The sequence below is a fragment of the Sus scrofa genome, chromosome 7 (genome assembly GCF_000003025.6).
Source record: "Sus scrofa isolate TJ Tabasco breed Duroc chromosome 7, Sscrofa11.1, whole genome shotgun sequence".
NCBI lineage: Eukaryota > Metazoa > Chordata > Mammalia > Artiodactyla > Suidae > Sus > Sus scrofa.
In genome coordinates, this window is record NC_010449.5 from 16297255 (window position 1) to 16319865 (window position 22611).

Below are 22611 nucleotides of genomic sequence, written 5' to 3' on the forward strand. Positions count from 1 at the left end.
AATTGAATACCCAGCCTGCCTGCATAATAGTGTGGAGAAATACTGCATTAAAAAGAGTGAGCAGCTGTAAGATGAAGGAAACAGCTCTGCCACAGATTTGTTAATTATCTCCTTTGATTCGCAGAGGGTGTATGTGAGATATGGTTGACCAGCGAAGACACAGGGGCTTATGGCAGAGATATCGGCACCAGTCTCCCCGCGCTCCTGTGGAAACTGGTCGAAGTGATTCCTGAGGGAGCAATGCTGAGACTTGGCATGACAAATCCACCCTACATTTTAGAGCATCTGGAGGTAAGGAAAAGCACCCCGTTTCCATGCTGACCCAGACATGAACCAGTCCAGACAGCATGGCAGCCTCAGTGCCATCACAGGAGCTTCATTTCAAAGCACTTTCGGCGAGTTCCTGGTGGCTTAGCAGGTTAAGGATCCAGCGTTGTCACTGCTGTGGCTCTGGTTCCGTCCCCGGCTCTGGAACTTCCATATGCTGTGGGTGCAACCCCCCAAAAAAAAACACTTGCACAATTTTTTGTGGTCCATGTTAACGAGACTGAACCGGGAATTTCACGTCTCCTTCTTGTCAGTCTGCACATCTTACTTTTGCTTCCTCACCATGGATTAAAGTTGCCATCTTGTCACAGTCCTTTGTTTCTCCTTTGTAGCGCTTCAGTTTTCCAGTGCACAAATTTGCCTCCATTCCTCCGTCGATAACCCTTGTCTCTTCAGAACTGCTGCTATGTTGCATTGATTTGGCAACCAACTGAGAACATTGCATTATCTCGACTACTATTAGCCCTACCAGTGAGGATACTGTGCTGTCAAGTTTAAAGATGTTTTCACTTTCATCCCTTTGTCTGGTAGTAGAGCAGAGTGAAATCAGAGATGTCGAGCTTGGTATTCTTCCACTTGATTCCCTTGTTTCCACTGTGAAAAGGGAGTTATGGTCACATGAGATCCCTGGTTTCATTTCTGTGCTTTGTACGGATCAGGATGCCTACCCTCAAGTAGTTTACCATTAAGCTAGAGAAACATGCACAAGAAACTGTGGTACTTGATGACAAATGATGCAATAAATATAAGCAGAGAATATGGGCAAGGGAGTAACCACTGAAAAAGTACATACTAGGATCTAAGATTATTACTTGAGAAATAAGATTATATTAGGCCCATAGTTAAGGATAAGAAATGTTGCTGGAACATCATGGGCAAAGTATGAAAATAAGTTACTTGTATTTTTAATCTGTTGTGTTATTTGCAATTACTTTGTCCAGAAAAATAACACTGAAGAATTCCAAAAGCAAGTATAGTGGCTGAAATTTATGCATGAATACAAACAAAGATTCAAAGAATTAAAAGATTATTCCTACTGATTTGATTTGCATCCTGTACTTATGAGGTTGTTGCTGAAAAGTCACCCTAACATCAACAATGTATTTTAGAAATTCTGAAGAGTTCCTTGCCATCTGATCACAAGTTATAAATATATAATGAAGAAATTTAGCAATTTCAATTTTGTTATTCACATTTTCTTAGGCAGATCTTTTTAGTAAAGGTGTGTGGTTTACATGTTAACTTCAGTCCAATGTACCGAAATTATGATTTGCTGTTTAAAAATAAGTTGCGGGGGAGGGAGTGGGAGGGATCGGGAGCTTGGGCTTATCAGACACAACCTGGAATAGATTTACAAGGAGATCCTGCTGAATAGCATTGAGAACTATGTTAGATACTCATGTTGCAACAGAAGAAAGGGTGGGGGAAAAACTGTAATTCTAATGTATACATGTAAGGATAACCTGACCCCCTTGCTGTACAGTGGGAAAAGAAAATTAAAAAAAAAAATTAAAAAAAAAAAATAAGTTGCAGAGGTGTTCCTGTTGTGGTTTAGTCGGTTAAGAACCCAACTAGTATCCATGAGGTTCGCTCAGTGGGTTAAGGACCCAGCATTGCCACAAGCTGTGTATAGGTCCTGGACATGTCTCAGATCTGGCATTGCTGTGGCTGTTGCATAGGTGGCTATGGCTCCAATTCGACCCTAGCCTGAGAACCTCCATATGTCACAGATGTGGCCCTAAAAAGACAAAAAAATAAAAAACAAAAATAAATAAAATAAGTCTCAGGCATTTTGGTTTTTACTTAACCCTTTGACCTGGCACTTGAAAAAGTGTGACTCTGTGAAAATCAGATATACTCAGAGCTGTAGCAGTCTTGCTATGTTTGTAGTAAATGTAAGACATCCATCATGAAGACCAGGAGATGTGCTAGATATATGGTGGGTAGGAAGAGGAGTAAGCCTTGCCAACATACAGCTGATGGGATTCCCACGGTGACACAATAGGATCAGCGGCGTCTCTGGAGCATGGGGACGCAGGTTTGATCCCCAGCCCTGCACAACGGGTTAAGGACCTATTGTTGCCACAGCCGCAGTGTAGGTTGCAAACTGCAGCTCAGATCTAATCCCAGGAACTATATATGCAGCATGACAGCCAAAAAAGAAAAAAAAAAAAATGCAGCTGATAACATTCCAATTTCTTTGGATTAAAAAAATCAGAGATCAAGCAAAAATAGCTATAGTCAGAGAAGTTCAAGTGAGGAGTAAATAAAAGGAGGAAAAATAATGTATTGGCTCTGAGATGAGTAGCCTAATACCTTTTGGAATAAATTCAGCACTTTAATTGCAAGATAGCAGAAACTAATGTTGCATTTATAGCAAACCCTTATGCTCAGCACCAAAGTAGTGCCAGAGTTGTTGACCTCCAAATAGATGCTCCGGAAGAGCTGCTGAAAATCAACAGAAGATGCTAAACTTAGCTGTTCACCTTACCTGGAAAAACACCAGGTATTTAATTCACAGGTTATGGTTAGAGTGATTGTCATAACATTACCTTGTTAAAATTCTTGCTTTAAGATAGCTATAGTGTTGGCCTTGTCATGTCTGTCTCAGGACCTGTCCTACTCTGTAGTGGCTCAATGAATGAATAAATAAAAGAATGAATAAAGGAAGAGCCTTCTTCATAAAATAAAACTGCAGAGTCCACTCTATTAATGTGAACTTCGAGGTCTTCACATTCTGGCCAGAGGAGGCAGCACAAGATCACAAAGAAAATGTGCTTCAAGGTGGAGAGTTTGTCCCAGAGAAAACCACCGCTCCTCTGCCCTTGATCAGCAGGGAGTCACCCTGTCCTGTTGTGCCACACCAGGGAGAAAGCAATCCCGAGGAAACGGAACCCAGTAACAGAGCAGCAAGGCTGCGCAAGAGTAAAAGACCCGAGCACCTGGAAGCGCTCTCCACGTCCTCCTTTGTCCCTTTTGCAAGACTTGGGCACGTGGGTGGTTCTTCTCTCCTCCTCTGAGTGGGAGAGCCTGGAGCTCACCGGGTTCCACTAACACCTCCTTCTGTAACAGGAAGGGCATCATCTGAGCTGCACAGGCATCACTGGCTTCCAAGTGTGAAAATGGGCCTTAGGGAAGGAAGCCAAGCCAGGGAGCCTCAGCCCCCACCCTCCAATGCATTGTATTTCTCCATCTTCCTTGCACGAAGCCTAGACCACTGCAGAAATTATTTAGCTAAAGTGTGGAAGAGAGTTCATCAATAAGGAACAAAGAAAACACGAGAAAATCTGAAAATAAGGGAAATGAACAACACCAGTGAGTGACAGGTGATGATTTTTTTTCTAACTGTAGGGCTAGATGGAAGCCACCTTTGAATAACTACTCTGATGCTCAAATACCCTTACAATGAGGGTTCCCAGCAAATTGTCTTCATGGGACCCAGCCTTCTTGTGTTTCTGGAAGGTACTTCACACTACAAACTGTAATTATAGAGCACTTCACCAGGCTGTTTTTCTTCTTCTTCATTTTGTTCACTTCACAATCATCTGACTCTTGAGATTTCTTTCTTAAACTCTTTTATTACTTTTTTTTTTTTTCCTTTAGTTCAGCAGTTTAAAGGGGAGATCATTTAAAGGAAAATACCAAAGTTTCTATCATTATTTGAATGTGTGGTATGGAAAATAGGCCTACTGGAAGTACATTTTATTAAATCTTAAGAACAAAAGATGCATATTACACTTAAGATGCACATTAAGCTTTTTATGGAGAGTCTAACATTATGTGTGGCACTTTAAATAGTAGATATCGAGTAAATGTGTGATGCATAAAAGGAAGGGAGGGAATTCCTTGGGCCTCGTGGTTAAGGATCCCGCATTGTCACTGCTGTAGCTCAGGCCACTGCTCTGGTGTGGGTTGATTCCTGGCCCACGAACTTCCACATGCCTCTGGTATAGCCAAAAAATTAAAAAATAAAAGAAGGGGAAGGAAAATTCTTAATCATCAACAAGCATGCAAGTTAGTCATCTGATTGGAACATCTACAACCCCTATATTTAACTTGTCACTGCCTCTTAAAAAAAGAGCGATTCATTTTAAATGATGACATAACTGACAAGGATAATCTCAAATATATATTTACATATATGTGTGTGTGTGTATATATATATATATATATATATATGTATATATATATATATATGTTTATATATGGAAAACACCCTGGAATTGAAGAAACATAATTATAAGCTTATGTAAAACTTATTAAATTTGGATATGAGTCAGAAAGAATAGATGAAACTATTTTACCTCATCTCAAGTCTGTGATGCATCTTCATTACTAATAGGATAAAGATAAGATCCTGTGATGTGCGGAGTCCTGAACATGGTTTCTCCATTGTGTCCCTGTTCCCTCTTCCTTTTCCTGCCTTTATGATGCCTCCTGTATAGCCTGTATTTTTTAAACTATTTTATATTCTTGCTATTTTTACTTTCACTTTTTCTCATCTCATAACTTACTACATGATGACAGTTGGTAGTATTGAGTTAATCAGATATACTAATATTTGCTACTAGATATATTGACTAATATATTGCCCCTATTGTGGCAAATAAGAGATACATTCCCCTTGTGTTTGCTTTTCTATTGATACTGCTAAGAAAGTAACATTGGCATATTCCTCTGTAATGAACTGTGACCTTCTAGGTGGAGCCACTTGTGAATTTGATTACTCTTAAAACTACATTGCTTGCTTAGTTTTACCCTCTGAGTTGTAGGTAGCCCACAGCTAAGGTATTAATTCAGCCTGAACATAACACACCTAAACCCATCAAGGCATGATGTGGGTAGTGACAGTGATTCAGCGACTACTGACACCTGGGCACCCGAAAACACTGATAACGTTTTTCAAGACTGCATTATAATAATCATAGTAATAGCAGTATAGTTTCTCAGGTGCTTTTATTTTCTAAAAACCGTGCTGCTTGCTTTATACGCATTCTTTCTTTTCCTTCTTACAATAAGCTAGCTGTATAGATATCATTATTTTATTTTATTGATTGAGAAGCCAAGTCTTTGAAAGCTTTAATAACTGGCCAAATTACATAACAAATGATTCTAAAATGTTTTTGACTATACTACATCCTACTCAAGGATCTTCCCAGATACTTCCCAGATCCCTTTCATGTTTTGTTAGACTCATCCAGCATATATCTGTTGGCACCCATCATGGTGTATCACAGTAATTATTTACGTGGAAATCCAGCAAAACTTAACATCTTAGGGAGAGGCTGTATTGTTCATCTTGGCATTTCAGTGCCTCTGATAACATGCACTTAATACATGTGTATGGAATGATGTGAGAGCGCTAAGTTTAGTTGTTCTTTGACCGCATGTCTTAAACACATTGAACTATCTTCGTATCTGGCTAAATATCTAGTTTTGAAAGAGTTTGTGGATGGCTGTCATATGTGTTTCTTGCTTAAGAGCCATACTTCTGTGAAGCTTTACTAGATGATGGGAGGAATCCGTCTAAGGGATAGGCTTCAGTTATTTGCCCTCCCAAAACATTACAGTAATAGATAGTATCTTTAGGACTACCTAGAACAAGTGAGTGCATTGTATGATTATTGAATTTGTAGATTTTCTAGGCTATGAGCTTCTTTCTTTCCCTTCCGCTTCTTAGCTTCCACTGCTTTTTATAATCTCTATCAGAGAGTCAGCAGCGGATGGTCAAGGAGGAGAAATTAAAATCAGGCAATTTGTCTTTTCATTTTATGGGTTGACTGGTAGGGAAAAGATATTAAAGCTGTTGACCATTAAGGGATAAGGGAATTATTAGTGGATTTTTTTTTTTATCTAGGCTATTCTGGTTCTCCCTGTGTTATGAATAATTTAAAATAACTGCTATCTTCCTTTCAGATTCCCGTATGTCTTAAAGTCACATCTTATTTTTAGTGCATCCCTTATAACCTGGATCAGAGAGGACAAATTGATTCATGTGGAGTATAAATCCTTGCTGCTTAGCACTGTTCTTACATTCAAATTATAAATAAAGCAAATTGGTTATTTTTAACATATTTCACAGTAAAATGTTGCTGAAAAATACAGTAATATTCACATTGATGTGCTACCTTTTATTCAGCTTGAGTTGTATTTTTTTTTGCAAAATTTTATATGTCTGTTATATAAATGTAAGGTTAATCATAGTGATATTTTAAAAGTTTCATCTGTTTTTGGTTGAGAAATCTTATAGTCACTGTAACAAGTTAGTTTCCTGCTACTCTTAATTTTTGTATATTTAATTCTATTTAAATGGCCTTACATTCTCATATAATAGTATATTTAGCAAAATTAATTTATATGGTAAAAGACATTAGATATCTGTCAAGGACTTTTGCTGCATGGTAATTTATGAACATAAATAGTATGTTTGGCTTGGCAGACTTTTGAAAAATGGTTCATAGTTTTCAAAATGATAGCAAACTCTGTACCTGCTGGGCTTGTGTTTCATCAAAAATACAGAATTTCCAAACTGAAGTCAACAGTTCACATAGGGTATTTAATTTTTTTTTCCTTAAGGCTTAAACTTTCTAAAATAATAGAAAAATGTGCAAATACATTTGAACTGTTATATACAAAATTGTTCACCCTTTTGGTGACTAGAAAGGACATGATGATTTGTTTTGAGCAAGGAAATGGAAAGGAAAAACTTTATTTCTGCCATCCACTGCTATAGCTTTTGGGACTTGTCAGTGTCAATGTGCTTTAATGTGACTGTTGGCATCCAGGTTCTTAACTGATTAGAATCATTAGCACTTTGCTTCATTCTTAACCTGGCATTTGTGTATAGATTTCAAGAGGTCAGTGAAATCTCTGAAACTGGAAACCAAAGTTTGTGCATATTTGAAAATTTGGAAGATGAAACCTTCATCAAATATTAACAGGATTCATATCCTGGAGTTCCCGTCGTGGCTCAGCAGAAACAAATCCGACTAGTAACCATGAGGTTGTGGTTTGATCCCTGGCCTCAATCAGTGGGTTGAGGATCCGGCATTGCTGTGAGCTGTGGTGTAGGTTGCAGATGTGGCTCAGAGCTGGTGTTGCTGTGGCTGTGGAGTAGGCCAGCGGCTACAGCTCTGATTAGACCCCTAGCCTGGGAACCTCCATATGCCCTGGGTGTGACCCTGAAAAGTGAAAAAAAGAAGAAAGAAAAGAGAGGGATTCATATCCTTAAGAAAAAGCTTATCATGCCTGATTCTGAGAGCTGGAAGCAGCTCCCCTGGGAGGGAAAATGAGGATGGAGGTTATGCCCCAGCCCTGTTTGTGAAGTCACTTAACTCCTGATAAACCATGGTGTTTAAATGCAGCTCCAGGTGAGGGTGATTGCAGGCTCCACCCCACGTTCCAACTCTACTTCTTCCTGGGTGGATCTGGGTCTGAGCATCAGCCAAGATCAATCTGGCCTTTCTGCTAAAACATTTGCATCTCTGTAGCACTTGAACCTCAGCCTCTTAGATCCTGTGGCTTCAGTCCCTAATGCCAGCCCTGCCCAGAAGCCTCAGCTTTTCCTGAATTCAGTAGCCCCTCAGAAAAACTTCCATAGCTTATTACTTCTTAGCTACTGAGCTTCCTTTTGTCATACTCCGTCAGGGTGATTAAGCTTTATGATAACATGCAGGCCAAAGGACCCAGGGAAAAGGTGAACTCTTAAATAGATAGACTTGATCTTGACACATAACTCTTTGTTGCTGTCCTTGCAGCCACAGACTCAAACAGTTTTATTAGGAATTTCATTTTATGCATTCATCATCCCCATATATTTTAGGGAACGGGGGAGGTGGGGGATGAACTGTTTTGTGGATGAATGTTTTTCCTGTTGGAAATATTGGTTAGCTCTTTCTTCTTGAGAAGGACAATGGAAATGCCTTGTTTTAAAATTCTGTTTATGCCTTCAGTAATTTGTACAGAGACCTACCCGCTGCACCTCACTGTTGCCTTTAGTTTGAGTTTAAATTACCAACTAGCTTGGATGGGGTCTACACCCAGGATAGGAATATAGTGGTCAGCATATAATATGCTGTAATCCACTTTGTGGTAAAGACCACATGACCTTCACATGTACTCATATCATCACTTTTCTCTTGCCCTTGGCTTAAGTTATTGAATATTATGCATTATATCCAGTGACATATTGATATCCATCCCCAAAAGAGGTAATCATTTTCCTGAGAGGAAAAGAATATAAGGATATAGGGGGATAAAAACGGTCAAGAAGATAAGTGAAAAGGCCTCAGTAAATGCTTTATAAAGAAACTGATGTCATAGTCAAGTATCTGGAACCATCTGTGTGTGTGTGTGTGTGTGTGTGTGTGTGTGTGTATTTTTAACAAAGCAAAACACTTTAATATTTCAGAATTATGAATATAATTCTAGAATACTAGGAGCCTTGAAATTTACATATTTTGATGGTGGCATACAAATATTCCTATTTCATCTTTTAAAAATTCTAGTGTACTTTTCTAAAGGAGGGCATTAGATATGTATATGGTTTCATTTGCATCTTAAAAGGCATTTCACACTGCCATTCCCCTGAATCCTTAATTGCACAGGAATAGCTGAGAAGGCTTCCATGTCACCTGTCAAAATCAGTATAGTTCAAACTCCACAATACACCATCTGTAGGCTTTATCTTCCTCATTAATTTAGGAAGTCAGTTATGCTCAAACCATTGAGAAAAGCTGCCTCTGACTTTCCTTCATAAGCACAGAGAATGACTAACCCATAAGGCAATCAATGTAGTTTTTTCTTTACACTTTTCTTTTGATACTAAGTTCATTTCTGTATTGATTTCTTTGCTCTGATAGCCTATGAAAGGCTACCCTGGCCCACTGCTAATTCAGCACTCAGTAGAATGAAATCTTCGTATTTGATATCAGGTGGGTAATGGAATTTTCAGGTGATTCATGGTGTAGAACAGAAAGGTTGATAATGAAGTTAATGGTTCATAGAATAGTTGAGGGACATTCTGCATATTTTTCAGAAAGTAATGTGCAGTTCCTTAGTTTGCTTCTATTTATTTTTAATCTACTAAATTGTTTGTTGTTTTTAGATTCAATATGCATCTGTTATTTTTCCCACATCTTCCATTGCCTACCACAAAAATAATCCACAGGAAAATGCTAATAGGCTTTCAAATTTTAAGTCCAAAATGCTTTAATGTCATTTGACAGTAAACAACAATTGTGTCCTAAATTGGAAACATAAAGATTTTTAAATTATTAAGAACCCCTTTATTTGTATGTTTTGAAACAAAACTATGAAATAGATTATAATGGACATGAATGGTGTGTATCATTTTCAGCATCAGATGATGCTGCATATGGGCCAGAGAAATCAAACTGTTTAGAGTAATACTGAAAGCTCTCCATTTGCTCATTAGTTTAGGAAGAAAAATCTATTCTGTCTGTTTTTATAGTATGCATTTTTTTGTGTGTTTTTAAAAATCACTGTGAAAAGTTTGCTACATTTTAAAACAATGCTTTTTAAATTTTTTATTACAGTTGATTTACACTGTTCTGTCAATTTCCGCTGTACAGCAAAGTGACATATATATACAGACATACATTATTTTTCTCATGTTATCTTTCATCATGTTCCATCACAAGCAGTTGGATATAGTTCCCTGTGCTATACAGCAGGACCTCATTGCTTATCCACTCCAAATGCAATAGTTTGCATCTACTAACCCCAGACTCCCAGTCCATCCCACTCTCTATTCCTCGTTGGCAACCTCAGGTCTGTTCTCCATGCACACGAGTTTGTTTCTTTTCTGTAGATAGGTTCATTTGTGCCGTATTTTAGATCCCATGTATAGGTGATATTATATGGTATTTGTCTTTCTCTTTCTGACTTAACTTCACTTAGTATGAGAATGTCTAGTTCCATTCATGTTGCTGCAAATGGCATTATTTTGTTCTTTTTACGGCTGAGTAGTACTCCATTTTATATATGTACCACATCTTCTTAACCTATTCATCTATCGATGGACTTTTAAGTTATTTCTGTGTCTTGGCTATTGTGAATAGTGCTACAATGAACATAGGGGTGCATGTATCTTTTTCAGTGAAAGTTTTGTCTGGATATATGCCCAGGAGTGGGATTGCTGGGTCATATGGTAGTTCTCTATTTAGTTTTCTGAGATACCTTCATACTGTTTCCATAGTGGTTGTACCAATTTACATTCCCACCAATAGTGCAGGAGGGTTTCCTTTTCTCCACACCCTCTCCAGCATTTGTTATTTGTAGGCTTATTACTGATGGCTATTCTGACTGGTGTGACATGATACCTCATTGTAGTTTTGATTTGCATTTCTTTAATAATTAGTGATATTGAACATTTTTTCATGAACCTGTTGGCCATCCATATGTTTTCTTTGGCGAAATAGCTATTTAGGTCATCTGCCCATTTTTCCATTGGGTTGTTTGTTTTTTCACTGTTGAGTTATATAAGTTATTTTTATATTTTGGAGGTTAAGCCCTTGTCAGTTCCATCTTTTGCAGCTATTTTATTCCCATTCCGTAGATTGTCTTTTTGGGTATTTTTGTTTGTTTGTTTGTTTGTTTGCTGTGCAAAGGCTTGTCAGTTTGACTAGGTCCCATTGGTTTACTTTTGTTTTTATTTCTATTGCCTTGGGAGGCTGACCTAGGAAAACATTTATATGGAGATGTCAGAGAATGTTTTGCCTATGTTCTCTTCTAGAGGTTTTATGGTGTCTTGTCTTATGTTTAAATCTAAGGCATTGTGAGTTTATTTTTGTGCATGTTCTGAGGGTATGTTATAGTTTCATTGATTTACATGCAGCTGTCCAGTTTTCCCAGCACTACTTGCTGAAGAGACTGCCTTTTTCCCATTTTACATTCTTTTTAAAAAACATTTTCTTCTCTTTTCTTTTATTTCATTTTATTTTTGCTTTTTAGGGCTGCCCCCACGGCATATAGAGGTTACCAGGCTAGGGGTCAAATCAGAGCTGTAGCTGCCGGCCTACACCACAGCCACAGCAACGTGGGATCTGAGCCACATCTGCAACCTACATCACAGCTCACGGTAATGCGCATCCTTAACCCACTGAGCAAGGCCAGGGACTGAACCTGCGTCCTCATAGATACTAGTCAGATTCGTTGACTACTGAGCCACTGTGGGAACTCATTCTTTAAAACATTGTTTGATTAGAGGAAATATTGTGGGTAAGTCTCTCTCTAATATATGGCAACAAAGAAGTAATTTTTATAGTTACATGTTAAAATATATCTAAAAATCAAGCTTTATATCAGCTTTTATTGTACAGAGTCATGTGGGATATCAGCCTGAATGCTGATCATTTGAAATTTCAGACATTAATCTTTTTATTAATTGGGTACTATGTATTAGGCTTTATTTTCCCCTCTCAAGATCCTTGTTATTTTGTATTCCTCTTTTCCTTTATTACTTTGTGTTAGTTTCACAAGTTAGTTTTACCAAAGCACCACAAGGTATCAGATAGCTTAAAACAACAGGAATTTATTTTCACAGTTTGGGAGGCGAAAGGTCCCAAACCAAAGTGTTGGCAGGGTTAGTTTCTTCTGGAGGCTCCCAGAGAAAGGCTGCCTAGTCCTCTCTCCTAGCTTCTAGTATCGTGGGCAGGCCTTGGCACTCCGTGGCTGGTGGACACATCACTGCAGTCTCTGCTTCAATTTTGACATGGTATTCTCCTGACTATGTGACTAAAGAATACCAGTCCTAATTCAGTATGACCTCATTTAAACTTGATGATACCTGCAAAGCCCCGTTTTCCAAAAAAGATCGTTTTCACAAGCATTGGGGATGATGACTTCATCATATCTTTTTATGACGCACAGTTCAACACACAACAGCCTTCTTTTGAGTAAAGAAATATTCTCCATAGAGTGCCATTTTAATTTATACATATATTATATATATGCATTTTTAGGCATTTTCTTAGTGATTAACCTAGTATCTTAATCTATAACACTTTAGGTTAATATCAATTTTGTAATAGTATACAAAATTTTTACTTCTGTATGTAACTCAATTTGCTCTGCCCTTCTTTATACTGATGTTGTCGTACAAACTATATCCTATGTACACCTATCAACACCTTCATAATTAGTGCTTTATGCAGTTGGCTTTTCAGTTAGGTAAGATAAAAACAAGCTACAAACAAAAATCACATTTATACTGTCTTTTGTATTTACTTCTGTAATTACCTTTTACTCATGCTCTCTATTTCTTCACGTGGATTTGAGTTACTGCATAGTGTCCTTTCATTTCAGCCTGAAGGGCTTCACTTAGTATTTCTAACACAGGTCTCCTAGCAATGCATCCTTTCAGTTATTGTTTATCTGGAATATCTTAACATTTTTTTCGTTTTTGAAGAATGGCTTTTCTGGATATAGAATTCTCATTTAACAATCTTTCAGCACTTTGATTATGTCATTCCACTGCCTTCTGGCCTCTGATTTCTTATGAGATATCAACTATTAATCTTAGTGAAGATCCTGTGTACCTGATGAACTACTTGCTTCTTGCTGTTATCAGCATTCTCTTTTTGTCTTTCAGCAGTTTGTGATATAGCTAGCTATAGATCTCTTTGAGTTTATCCTATTTAGAGTTTGTAGAGCTTCTTGGTCATGTAGATTAATATTTTTCTTCAAATTTCTGAGTTTGGGGCCATTCTTTCTTTTTTTTTTTTTTCTTACTTTTTCAATTTTTAGGGCTGCGAGTACAGTGTATGGAAGTTCCCAGGCCAAGGATCGAATTGGAGCTATAGCTGCTGGCCTGTGCCACAGCCACAGCAACGTCAGATCTGAGCCACACCTGCAGCCTACACCACAGCTCGTGGCAATGCTGGATCCTTAACCCTCTGAGCAGGGCCAGGAGTCAAACTTGTGGATACTAGTTGGGTTCATTTCCTCTGAGCCACAATGGGAACTCAGGGCTATTATTTCTTTAAATATGTTTCTGTTTTTTTCTTTCCTTCTGGAATTCATATTATGTGTATGTTGGTGTGCTGGTTGATGTCCCGCAGATTTCTGAGGCACTGTCAGTTTTTATTCTTTTTTCTGTTTCTCAGACCAAGTAATCTCAATTGGGCTGTCATCAGGTTTGCTGATTCTTTCTTCTAACTGCTCAGATTTCCTGCTGAACCCCTTTAATGAATTTTTTATTTTGATTCTTCTGCTTTTCATACCAGAATTTCTGTCTGGTTCTTTTTCATAATGTCTCTCTCATTATTGATATTCTTTATTCAGTGAGACGTTGTTTTCATGCTTTTCTTTAATTCTTTAAACATGGTTTCTTTAACTCCCTTGAACATACTTAAAATTATTTAAAGTAAATGTCTGGGATGTCCAATATCTGGATTCTTTCTATGGATGCTTTCTTCTTGTGCGTTTTTCATGTTTTATAATTTTTGGTTGAAAACGAGGCATTTAAATACACTTTTAAACATTATTTGGCAGCTCTGTAAGTCAGATACTCTTATCGCCCCAATGTTTATTATTGTTGTTATTTAGTGAATTTTCTTAATTAATTTAGTAAGGTCTGTGCTTTGTTATATGTGGCCAGTGAAGTATCTACCAAATTAGCTTAGTATTCAGCTAATTATCGGACAGAGATTTCCTTAATGCCTGAACCAATAAGTCTATCTATCAGTCTTTGCAGAGCAGCCCTATGTGCAATGTTGGAACATGCCTTTAATGCTCAGGTTGCTTACTGCTCCATCTTTACTTTCCCTTCCTGTTTGTGTAAAACCTCAGATTTAGCCAGAGATGAGAGCTAATGGCCTCATGTCTTTACTGAGCAGGTGCACAGCCTGGACCTGCACAAGTTCCTATTTATGCACACGGCCTTCAAGATTCCCAGGGTTATGTCACTGTGTTTCAAAACACCCTCTGGACATCACATTGCCAAGCTTTTTTTTTTAAACTTTTTGATTTGCTTATTATTTGCTCTGTTATTTACAACCCCAGGCAGCCATGATGTTAAGCAAGTGCAGCTGATTATTTTTGACAAATGCCCCTGGGAAAAAGGCTTTTCTCTCTGGGTGAGTACCAGGTCAGGTTAAATAAGAAAGCCATGTGAGTGGTGTCTTCCATGGAATCACCACACAAGTCAAATAATGACAGTTTTTCTGGGAATGGGGATTTGAAAGTACTCCAGCCCTCTCCTGCCTGCTTCAGTGGCTGCCAGGCTGTGCTTTTCACCATGATTGAAGGTTGTTGGTTTTCAAGGCTACCACAGAACTGAGGAGTGGGAGGTGAGAAAGGGGCCAGTTTAAAATTCCACATAACGCTCTCTTTTTACCAGGATTGCTCCATTTTTTTCTTGAATAAACAGTCCTTAGTTGGCCACAAGCCTTTAGTTAATTTGTAAAGTTCTGAAAAAAATTGATTCTGACCATTTTTGTCACTGTCTTCATTGCTTTTATGGAGGAGATGATTTTCAGAGGTCTTTACCCTGCCATTCCTGCTGATCTCAGTAAATATTTCTTATGCCTTGAAATGGGCTGCCTCTATACCTGTCAGGCCATTATGTATGGGGTTGGCTCACTTTTCTTCCTTAGTTTTTGTGTTCCATGTCAAAGGTGCCGTCAGCCACTTATGGTTCCATCTGCCCTGGTAAAGCTTTTGAGGAGGAGCTCATGTCATAGTAGGTTATTGACAGCAAAAGATCACCATTAATTAATCTCTCAGTGGCCTGTAACAAACATCACCCTCACAGAAAGTCAGAGATTTACAGACTAACATGTATACCTCATTAGATACTTATAGCTCTGGGCACCACACAGAAGATAATGTAGCTTACATAGACTGAAACTTGCCTCCGGCATTTAGTTGCCTCTCTCTTTTATTATAGATTCTTTTTCTAAAAATCATACCAAATATTACTTTTTATTTATATTCTAGTAGATAATTCAGCTTGCACAATTACTATCTTTTATATTGTTATAACTACCATAGATCTCTTTTTGTGAAATTGCTTTCATTTTCTTGTTTTGTTTTTGTTTTTGTTTTGCTTTTTAGGACCATATTTGCAACACATGGAAATTCCCAGGCTAGGGGTTGAATTGGAGCTACAGCTGCTGGCAACAGCAATGCCAGATTTGAACCTTGTCTGTGACCTACACTGCAGCTCACAGCAACACTGGATCCTTAACCCACTGAGCTATGATAGGGATTGAACCTACATCCTCATGGATACTAGTTGGGTTTGTTACCACTGAGCCACAACAGGAACTTCCAGAATGCTTCATTTTCTTGATAGATGATGTCTCCATCACTATGCTGGGTCATCCTCTGCATAGTCTTCCAGAAAGCTTTGTACATCAAATGCTTAAGTATTTGTTATTTAGAAACATGTTTGTTGTTGATGCTGCTAAACTAAGAATATGTCAAACTTGCCATTAATAATTATAAACTCTAGAATTTTCAGTAAAACACTGAAAAGTGTTGGTAATTTGAAAATATTTAATTCCAGAAATTAAAGAGGCATTGTGAAATTTGCAATACATTGTTTCACTGTCATGATTTTAAAGTGACTCTGTTTTATTGCCATCATTTTGGTTGAACTATCTTTATGGTATTTTATTTATTATCCTTCTAACTGAATGGAATATAATTGTACTAAAGTGTTCACAGGAGTAAAGATCTGAGTCTGAATCAATTTGTTATTAATCTGCCAAATTAGTTGAATCTTGATCTCTCTATTTACATTTCAGTTCTTTTGAGAAGAGAACACCATTTTGAGGGGATTAAGCTGAATGAGATTTTTTTTTTTTTAAGCTCTTTTTATTTTTATGTTTTGTCTCTTTAGGGCCACACCTGTAGCATATGGAGGTTCCCAGGCTAGGGGTTGAATCAGAGCTGTAGCTGCCGACCTGCACCACAGCCACAGCAACGTGGGATTTGAGCCATGTCTGCAACCTACACCACAGCTCACAGCAATACCGGATCCTTAACCCCATTGAGTGAGGTCAGGGATCGAACCCGCATTCTCGGATGCTAGTTGGGTTCGTTAACCACTGAGCCACAGTGGGAACTCCCTTTCAAGCTTTTTTGGAGTATAGTTGATTTATAGTGTTGTGATCATTTCTGCTGCATGAGTGAGATTTAAATATTTCCATTTGATCTCTTAATTTTGAGCCTTCCGAAGGCTTTGCAAACTCATTTTTCTTGGTGTGACCTAGAACTTAAACAAAAGAAAATTAGCATTTCAGAAAATGGTTGTACCATTTCATTATCTGATATTTGGTATGAAAAAATCTTCCCGATTCTTGCTTTGCCAGTTGTATCATATTTATATAACCCTGTGGCAGAGAGGCCTGGAACATAAAAGCTTTCTATTTCTGTAGCAAGTGTGGGGGAATCACTTAATTTGCATCCTCTACCTCACATCTGAGAAAGAAACATTTCTTTTGGATAGCAGGGCCTTCCTCACTTGCACATGCTTTTCATGTTGCAAATAATAGAGTAGAAAAATGAAATCTGCAGAACACCACATCAAGGAGATCTTCCTCTAATTTAAGGAAGGATTGTTTTGTAGACAGACTATTCTGATTCCCTACCTGGACGGACGTGGGGATCATATTGCTGGCCGGCTCCATGAGGCATTGACTCAGTCTTTCAGGGCACTCTCTGTCCTCTTAATGAGTGTTTGCAAGTCTCCCAGTGCATCAGCTACTCTTCTTTTAAATGCAGACATACTTCATTTTATTGGCTTCACAGATATTTCTTGCAATATTTAAAACTTTCGCATTATTTGTATTTGTTGCAGTGATCTTTGATAAAACTATTACAAAAAGACTTGCTCAAGACTCAGATGATGATTAGCATTTTTTTAGAAATAAAGTATTTTTTAATTAAGGTATGTACATTTTTTAAGACATTATGCTATTATCCACTTAATAGACTAAGTATAGTGTAAACATTACTCTCTTCCCCTTTTGGTTTTTTTCCCCAATTGTGAGATTTAATTGACATATAATATTGTGTAAGTTTACAGTGTGCAATGTGATGATTTGCTTCAAATATACATTGTGAAATGCTTACCACAGCAAGGTGAGTTGACACATCTTTCTCCTCACATGATTTCCAAAATGGTATTGTTTTTGTTATATAACATAAAAGTTCTACTCTCATAGTAACTTTCCACTATATAATACAGTTTTACTAACTATAGTTATCATGCTGTACATTTGGCCCCTAGAACTTAGTCATCTTTTAACAAATTTCCCCATTTGAACATAACTTTTCAGAGTTCCTACTGTGGCACTGTGGGTTAGGAATTGGAATGCATCAGCTCGGGTCATTCTGGAGACATGGGTTCGATCCCTGGCCTGGTGCAGTGGATTAAGGGCCCAGCTTTGCCATAGATGTGGCATAGGTTACAGCTGCAGCTCAGATCCAGTCCTTGGCCCAGGAACTTCCATATATATGCCATAAATTTAAAAAAAAATTTTTTTTTCTCCATTTAACATAACGTTTCTATGTACTGAAACTTCATGTGGCTTCCTTTAGGGTGGTATTTGCTTTATTACGGTGGCCTGGACCAAACCCACATATCTTCAAGGTCTTCCTGTACTCTGAGTTCCCTCAGTGGAAGCCTGTCTGCTCTGGTGTGTTTCTTTCCTCAAAGTCCTTACTATTTTCTTAAAGAAGTTTTCAAAAAAAAAAGAGCAGGATAAATAGTAGCCTTCTTCTAGTCCTCCATTCTTCTGTACTTCCATGCATGATATTCAGTCCTCAGAATTGCTGCTCATGGCATGGCCATATTTATGTTATCAGCAGTGCTTATGGATGCTATATAAATTTAGATTGTTGTGATCAGTGGTAATGAACCAATGAATTACGAATCCATAGCTGTGCTGTGCATAAGCTGGCAGCTGTAGCTCCAATTAGATCCCTAGCCTGGGAACCTCCACATGCCACGAGTGCGGTCCTAAAAAACCAAAAAAAAAAAAAAAAAAAAAAATTAAGATTTTGTTTTAGCTGGAATAGAACAACATTGGTAGAATGTAGAATTAATATCTTAAAACCATAGCTGACATAAAGGAGGTGCTTAATTGTCATTAACTATTAATATTAGGCTATTGTATCAGAATTTTTGAATTTTACCTTAAAACAGTGTGTCAGATCTGGAAGTACAGAACTGGTTCTTATTTTCCTATATGAAGGTATCTTTTGAAACAAGCGTGTGTACAACTCTTAATTATTTGCTAATCCGAAGTCTCGTGACTGCCAGAGCAAGCTGAAGTCTAGGGTCCTCACAGGGAAGGGAGAAGCAGTCTGGTGAGGGAGTGAGAAACTTCCCAGGGCTCCGGAGGGGAGGAGTGACTGTAGGCAAGTGGTTCCTGTGAGCAGAGATCAAGGGATGCCGACGCCATTGTTCACGTGGGCTCTGCTTTCGTGCTGCCACCTTTCGTCGTGGCCGTAGAATGTCCGTGAGAGTCATCCATTTGTTCTGTGCATTAGGAATTCCATTGTTGGGAGGCTTTTCCATCGTGTGAATGCATCACAATTTGTTCAGCCATCCTCCTGGTGAACGCTGGTGTGATTTCCAGATTTCAGTTATTATGAATAAAGCTCATTATCATTATCACTAGTCATCGTCCTACTGTGTCCTTCGGTGGACAAAAGCACTCATTTCCCTTAGGTTTATACCTAGAAGTGGACTCACTGGGTTATAGGGGAGACATTTGTTTGGCTTTTTAAAATGGTCATTTGTGTGTGAGAGTTGCACTATTCTTATAGACTTTTGAATGGGAAGACCCTTTAACAGATGGCCTATTCTAATATTCCTCCTATAAGGGGCTGTGGCTGGGCTGGTTGTGAGTTGTTTTTTTCCAGTAGATAGCTGATATAATGCCTACTCAAGAGAATGAAAAAAGTCAGGATATAGAGGTTGTGTTTATATTAGATGTCTTTATATAATACCAGATTGAATAATTGAGCCACGTATTCTATTAGAATGCATTTTGGTGTCATTTAGTTTGATCAGTAATAAAAAGATTTTGTTATAAAATCAATCACACGACTTGATTTATATTTGAGAGGACACTCTCCTAAAAATCTGAAGACTTTGGTTCTAACCCTGATTCTAGCATTTGTAATTGTGTGACCTTAAGCAAGTCATGCAACCCCTTTATTTTTATTTTTATTTTTTTGACTGAGCCTGCAGCATGTGGAAGTTCCCAGGCTAGGGATCGAACCCATGCCACAGCAGCATCCTGAACCATTGCAGTGACAATGCTGGATTCTGAACCCATTGAGCTACAAGGGGACTCCATCATGTAACCATTTAGATCCTTGTCTTTGTATAGAAGTAGTAGTGGTGAAAGAGGAGTTGGATCTATATCTCACTTAATTTCTCATTCTTTGATTTTTTAATAAGTCACTTAAAGTTGCTGTGTTATTTCTTATAGATCTAATTAATAAATTAATCTAACACATTAATTTTTATTAACTTAAAGAAGAGAAAATGAAGAGACTCAACTGGAAGTGAGTCTCAAATTTTAGACTACTGAGACTGTATGTTTCATTAAAAACCAAAATGTTAAGTTCTTTTTAATTTTGCTTTTTTTTGTTTTTCAGGGCCATACTTGCAGCGTGTGGAAGTTTCCAGGCTAGGGGTTCAATTGGAATTGCAGCTGCTGGCCTGTGCCACAGCCACAGCAACGTGGGATCCAAGCTGCATCAGCAACCTACACCACAGCTCATGGCAATGCCTGATCTTAACCCACGAGCAAAGCCAGGGATTGAACCTGTATCCTCATGGATATTAGCTGGGTTTGTAACCCACTGAGCCACAATGGGAAAGCCACAAAAATGTTAAGTTCTTACAAAATAAGAACATTTACTGGCAACTACTTTGGTTTTGTAATGATCACAGATGTGGCTGCTCAGCTACCACATAATGAGCATCCTAAAGGACATTCTGCATACAATGTGGCGAAGGTTCAAATGTGGACTGAGTTTTGTAAAGCCAGTTTGAAACATATTCAGCAGGTCTGTGGCTCTTTAGACCCTGCCTACACTGACTTCAGAGTTGCCCATGTGGCTGGTGTTTTTCTTGTAGTTATTAGGAGGTGCCATGGTGTAGGGAAAGGGGCAATCAGCTGTTTCTGTTATGATTAAAAAAGTTTCCTTTCACAGTCTTGCCATTTGAAAATTTGATTCCTTTATTACATCCAGATGGAACTAAAGGAGGCCTTATATTGTACTTTTTCTTCCTGCAGAATATGTAATTACATGGAGCAATGCAAAATACCTTGTGAAAATATAACAGGAAACAGATGTTAGGTTAGACATACAGATAAGTATAAAGTTGACTTACTTGAGACTACTAGGTTTTCTTAATATCTTTGGGCTATTAGTTAGTCGTTTTATTACTGAGTGATAAAATACAGTATACTCCTTTTGAAGTGGACTGTTCAGCTTTATCATGTTACACTTTAACGTCAAGCAAAAAAATGAATTTAATCATCATTTTGTTATTGGCTGTGTTTGAAGAGACATGAATAGTAAAATGGCTAGTGAATATGGAAGTTTTAATTTTTTAAGAATATAGAGTTTATGTTTGTTTAGAAAGTCTCCATTTTGGACAGGAAAATTAAGGTGAGTTTGAGTACTAGCATAGTATTTGAGCAGTATATCCTCTTCACATGACCTCCTTATATCTTATTTATCTTAAAATGGCTTTAATTTTAGGCTCCTGTAATTTAGTAAGACTCATAATTAGTCACATTTACAAATGATGACAAATTATTTTTGGTTAAGTTCATTAAAAATTCTCCTGTATATAAAAGTAAGATGTCTATCGACAGATGAATGAATAAGGAAAACAACAACCTGAGTGGGCCTTGAGGACATTACCTAAGTGCAGTGAGTCAGACAGAGAAGGATAGGTAAGTCCTGGGGCTGTACTGTGCAGCGTGGTGACTATAGTATTGTATATTAGAAAGTCGCTGAGAGAGTCCGTCTTCAAAGTTTTCTTCACAAGGAAAAGATTGTGACTGTGTCATAAGGGATGTTAACTCACTGTGGTGATCATTTTGCATATATGGAATCATTACATTGTATACCTGAAATTAATATGTCCCTTATATCTTAATTTTTAAAAAATAACTTTGCCAATTGATTGTGGTTGTGTCTGTATAACTACAACTTTACTCAAACTGTAAACTTAAAAAAGAAAAAGTATAATCTTCAAGCTCAAACTGCACACATTTAGCTAGAAACTATAGTTGAGGTTTACCTGGAAGCTACATACCAGATTGTTGAAAAAGCTCACATGGGAATTGTGACTAATGAGTTTAGAGTTTGTCTCGCTTAAACACATTGGCTCTTGGTGAAATTAATGGCTACTCAACTCAATTAAAAAAAAAGATACCAAAACTTTTTTATATATGATGTAGTGGGGGGGTAATAAAACATAGAATGTGGTGATTGTCAGGGAGACATACAAAGTGCTTTAAATGAGAACTGAAAAAAATGATGAATTCTTTGTGTACACTGAGGAACCAGGAGGAATTTATACATGAGGTATGGATAGTTTTTGGTAGTTTTTGGTAGGCAGGAGTAGCTCAGAAGTCCAGGGAGGCATTCTAGGCTGAGGTTGACTTTTGAATACAGTTGAATAGTCTAAGCATGTTCCTGGCAAAGCACAGTAGGTCTGTTTTAAGTGGAAATGTGTTTCCTGGGAGTTAGTATATGTTGGAGGGAGAGAGAAAAGTCATCAGTGGGAGATGAGATTGGTAAGAGGGCAGAGTGCTGGACTATAAGATATTGGGAATTGTTTTTTTTAGACCATGAGTGGTCCTAAAACTTTTGCTTGATATTACCCCAAAATAATTTTTTAAATGTAGAATTGCAAAATAAAATTGTTGTATCACTCTTTTCAAATATATTCAAATAAATATTTTTAAAAGGGGAGAATTTACATCATCGCCTTTTTTCTGGAATTTGAATTTTCATTTTCTCCACAGAATTCTATCTAATATAACATATTTTTGGAATTCTCTGGAAGCCTACTGGTTAAGGATCCAGCACTGTCAGTGTTGTGGCACAGGTTTAATCCCTGGCCTGGAATCTTTCACATGCTGCAGGTGTGGCTATATATTTATATATATATATCTCAAAAGTCTTCTTTAGATCATTCTACTCTCCTATGTGACAAAATGCTTATATCAATTAACCTTTTTACCACAAGACTCTAAGTATTTTTTAAAAAAA

General features: G+C 37.7%; 1 protein-coding gene across 10 annotated transcripts in view; it reads left to right on the top strand.

The window, feature by feature from the left end:
• The window catches only part of CDKAL1 (CDK5 regulatory subunit associated protein 1 like 1), a 658999-nt gene that overhangs the window by 386610 nt on the left and 249778 nt on the right, over nt 1-22611 (top strand). For all 10 annotated transcript variants that reach the window (XM_005665616.2, XM_005665619.3, XM_005665620.3 and 7 more), the window contains one exon: nt 125-291. In XM_005665616.2, coding sequence (XP_005665673.1) covers nt 125-291 — 167 coding nt within the window. The remainder of the gene's footprint in view (nt 1-124; nt 292-22611) is intronic.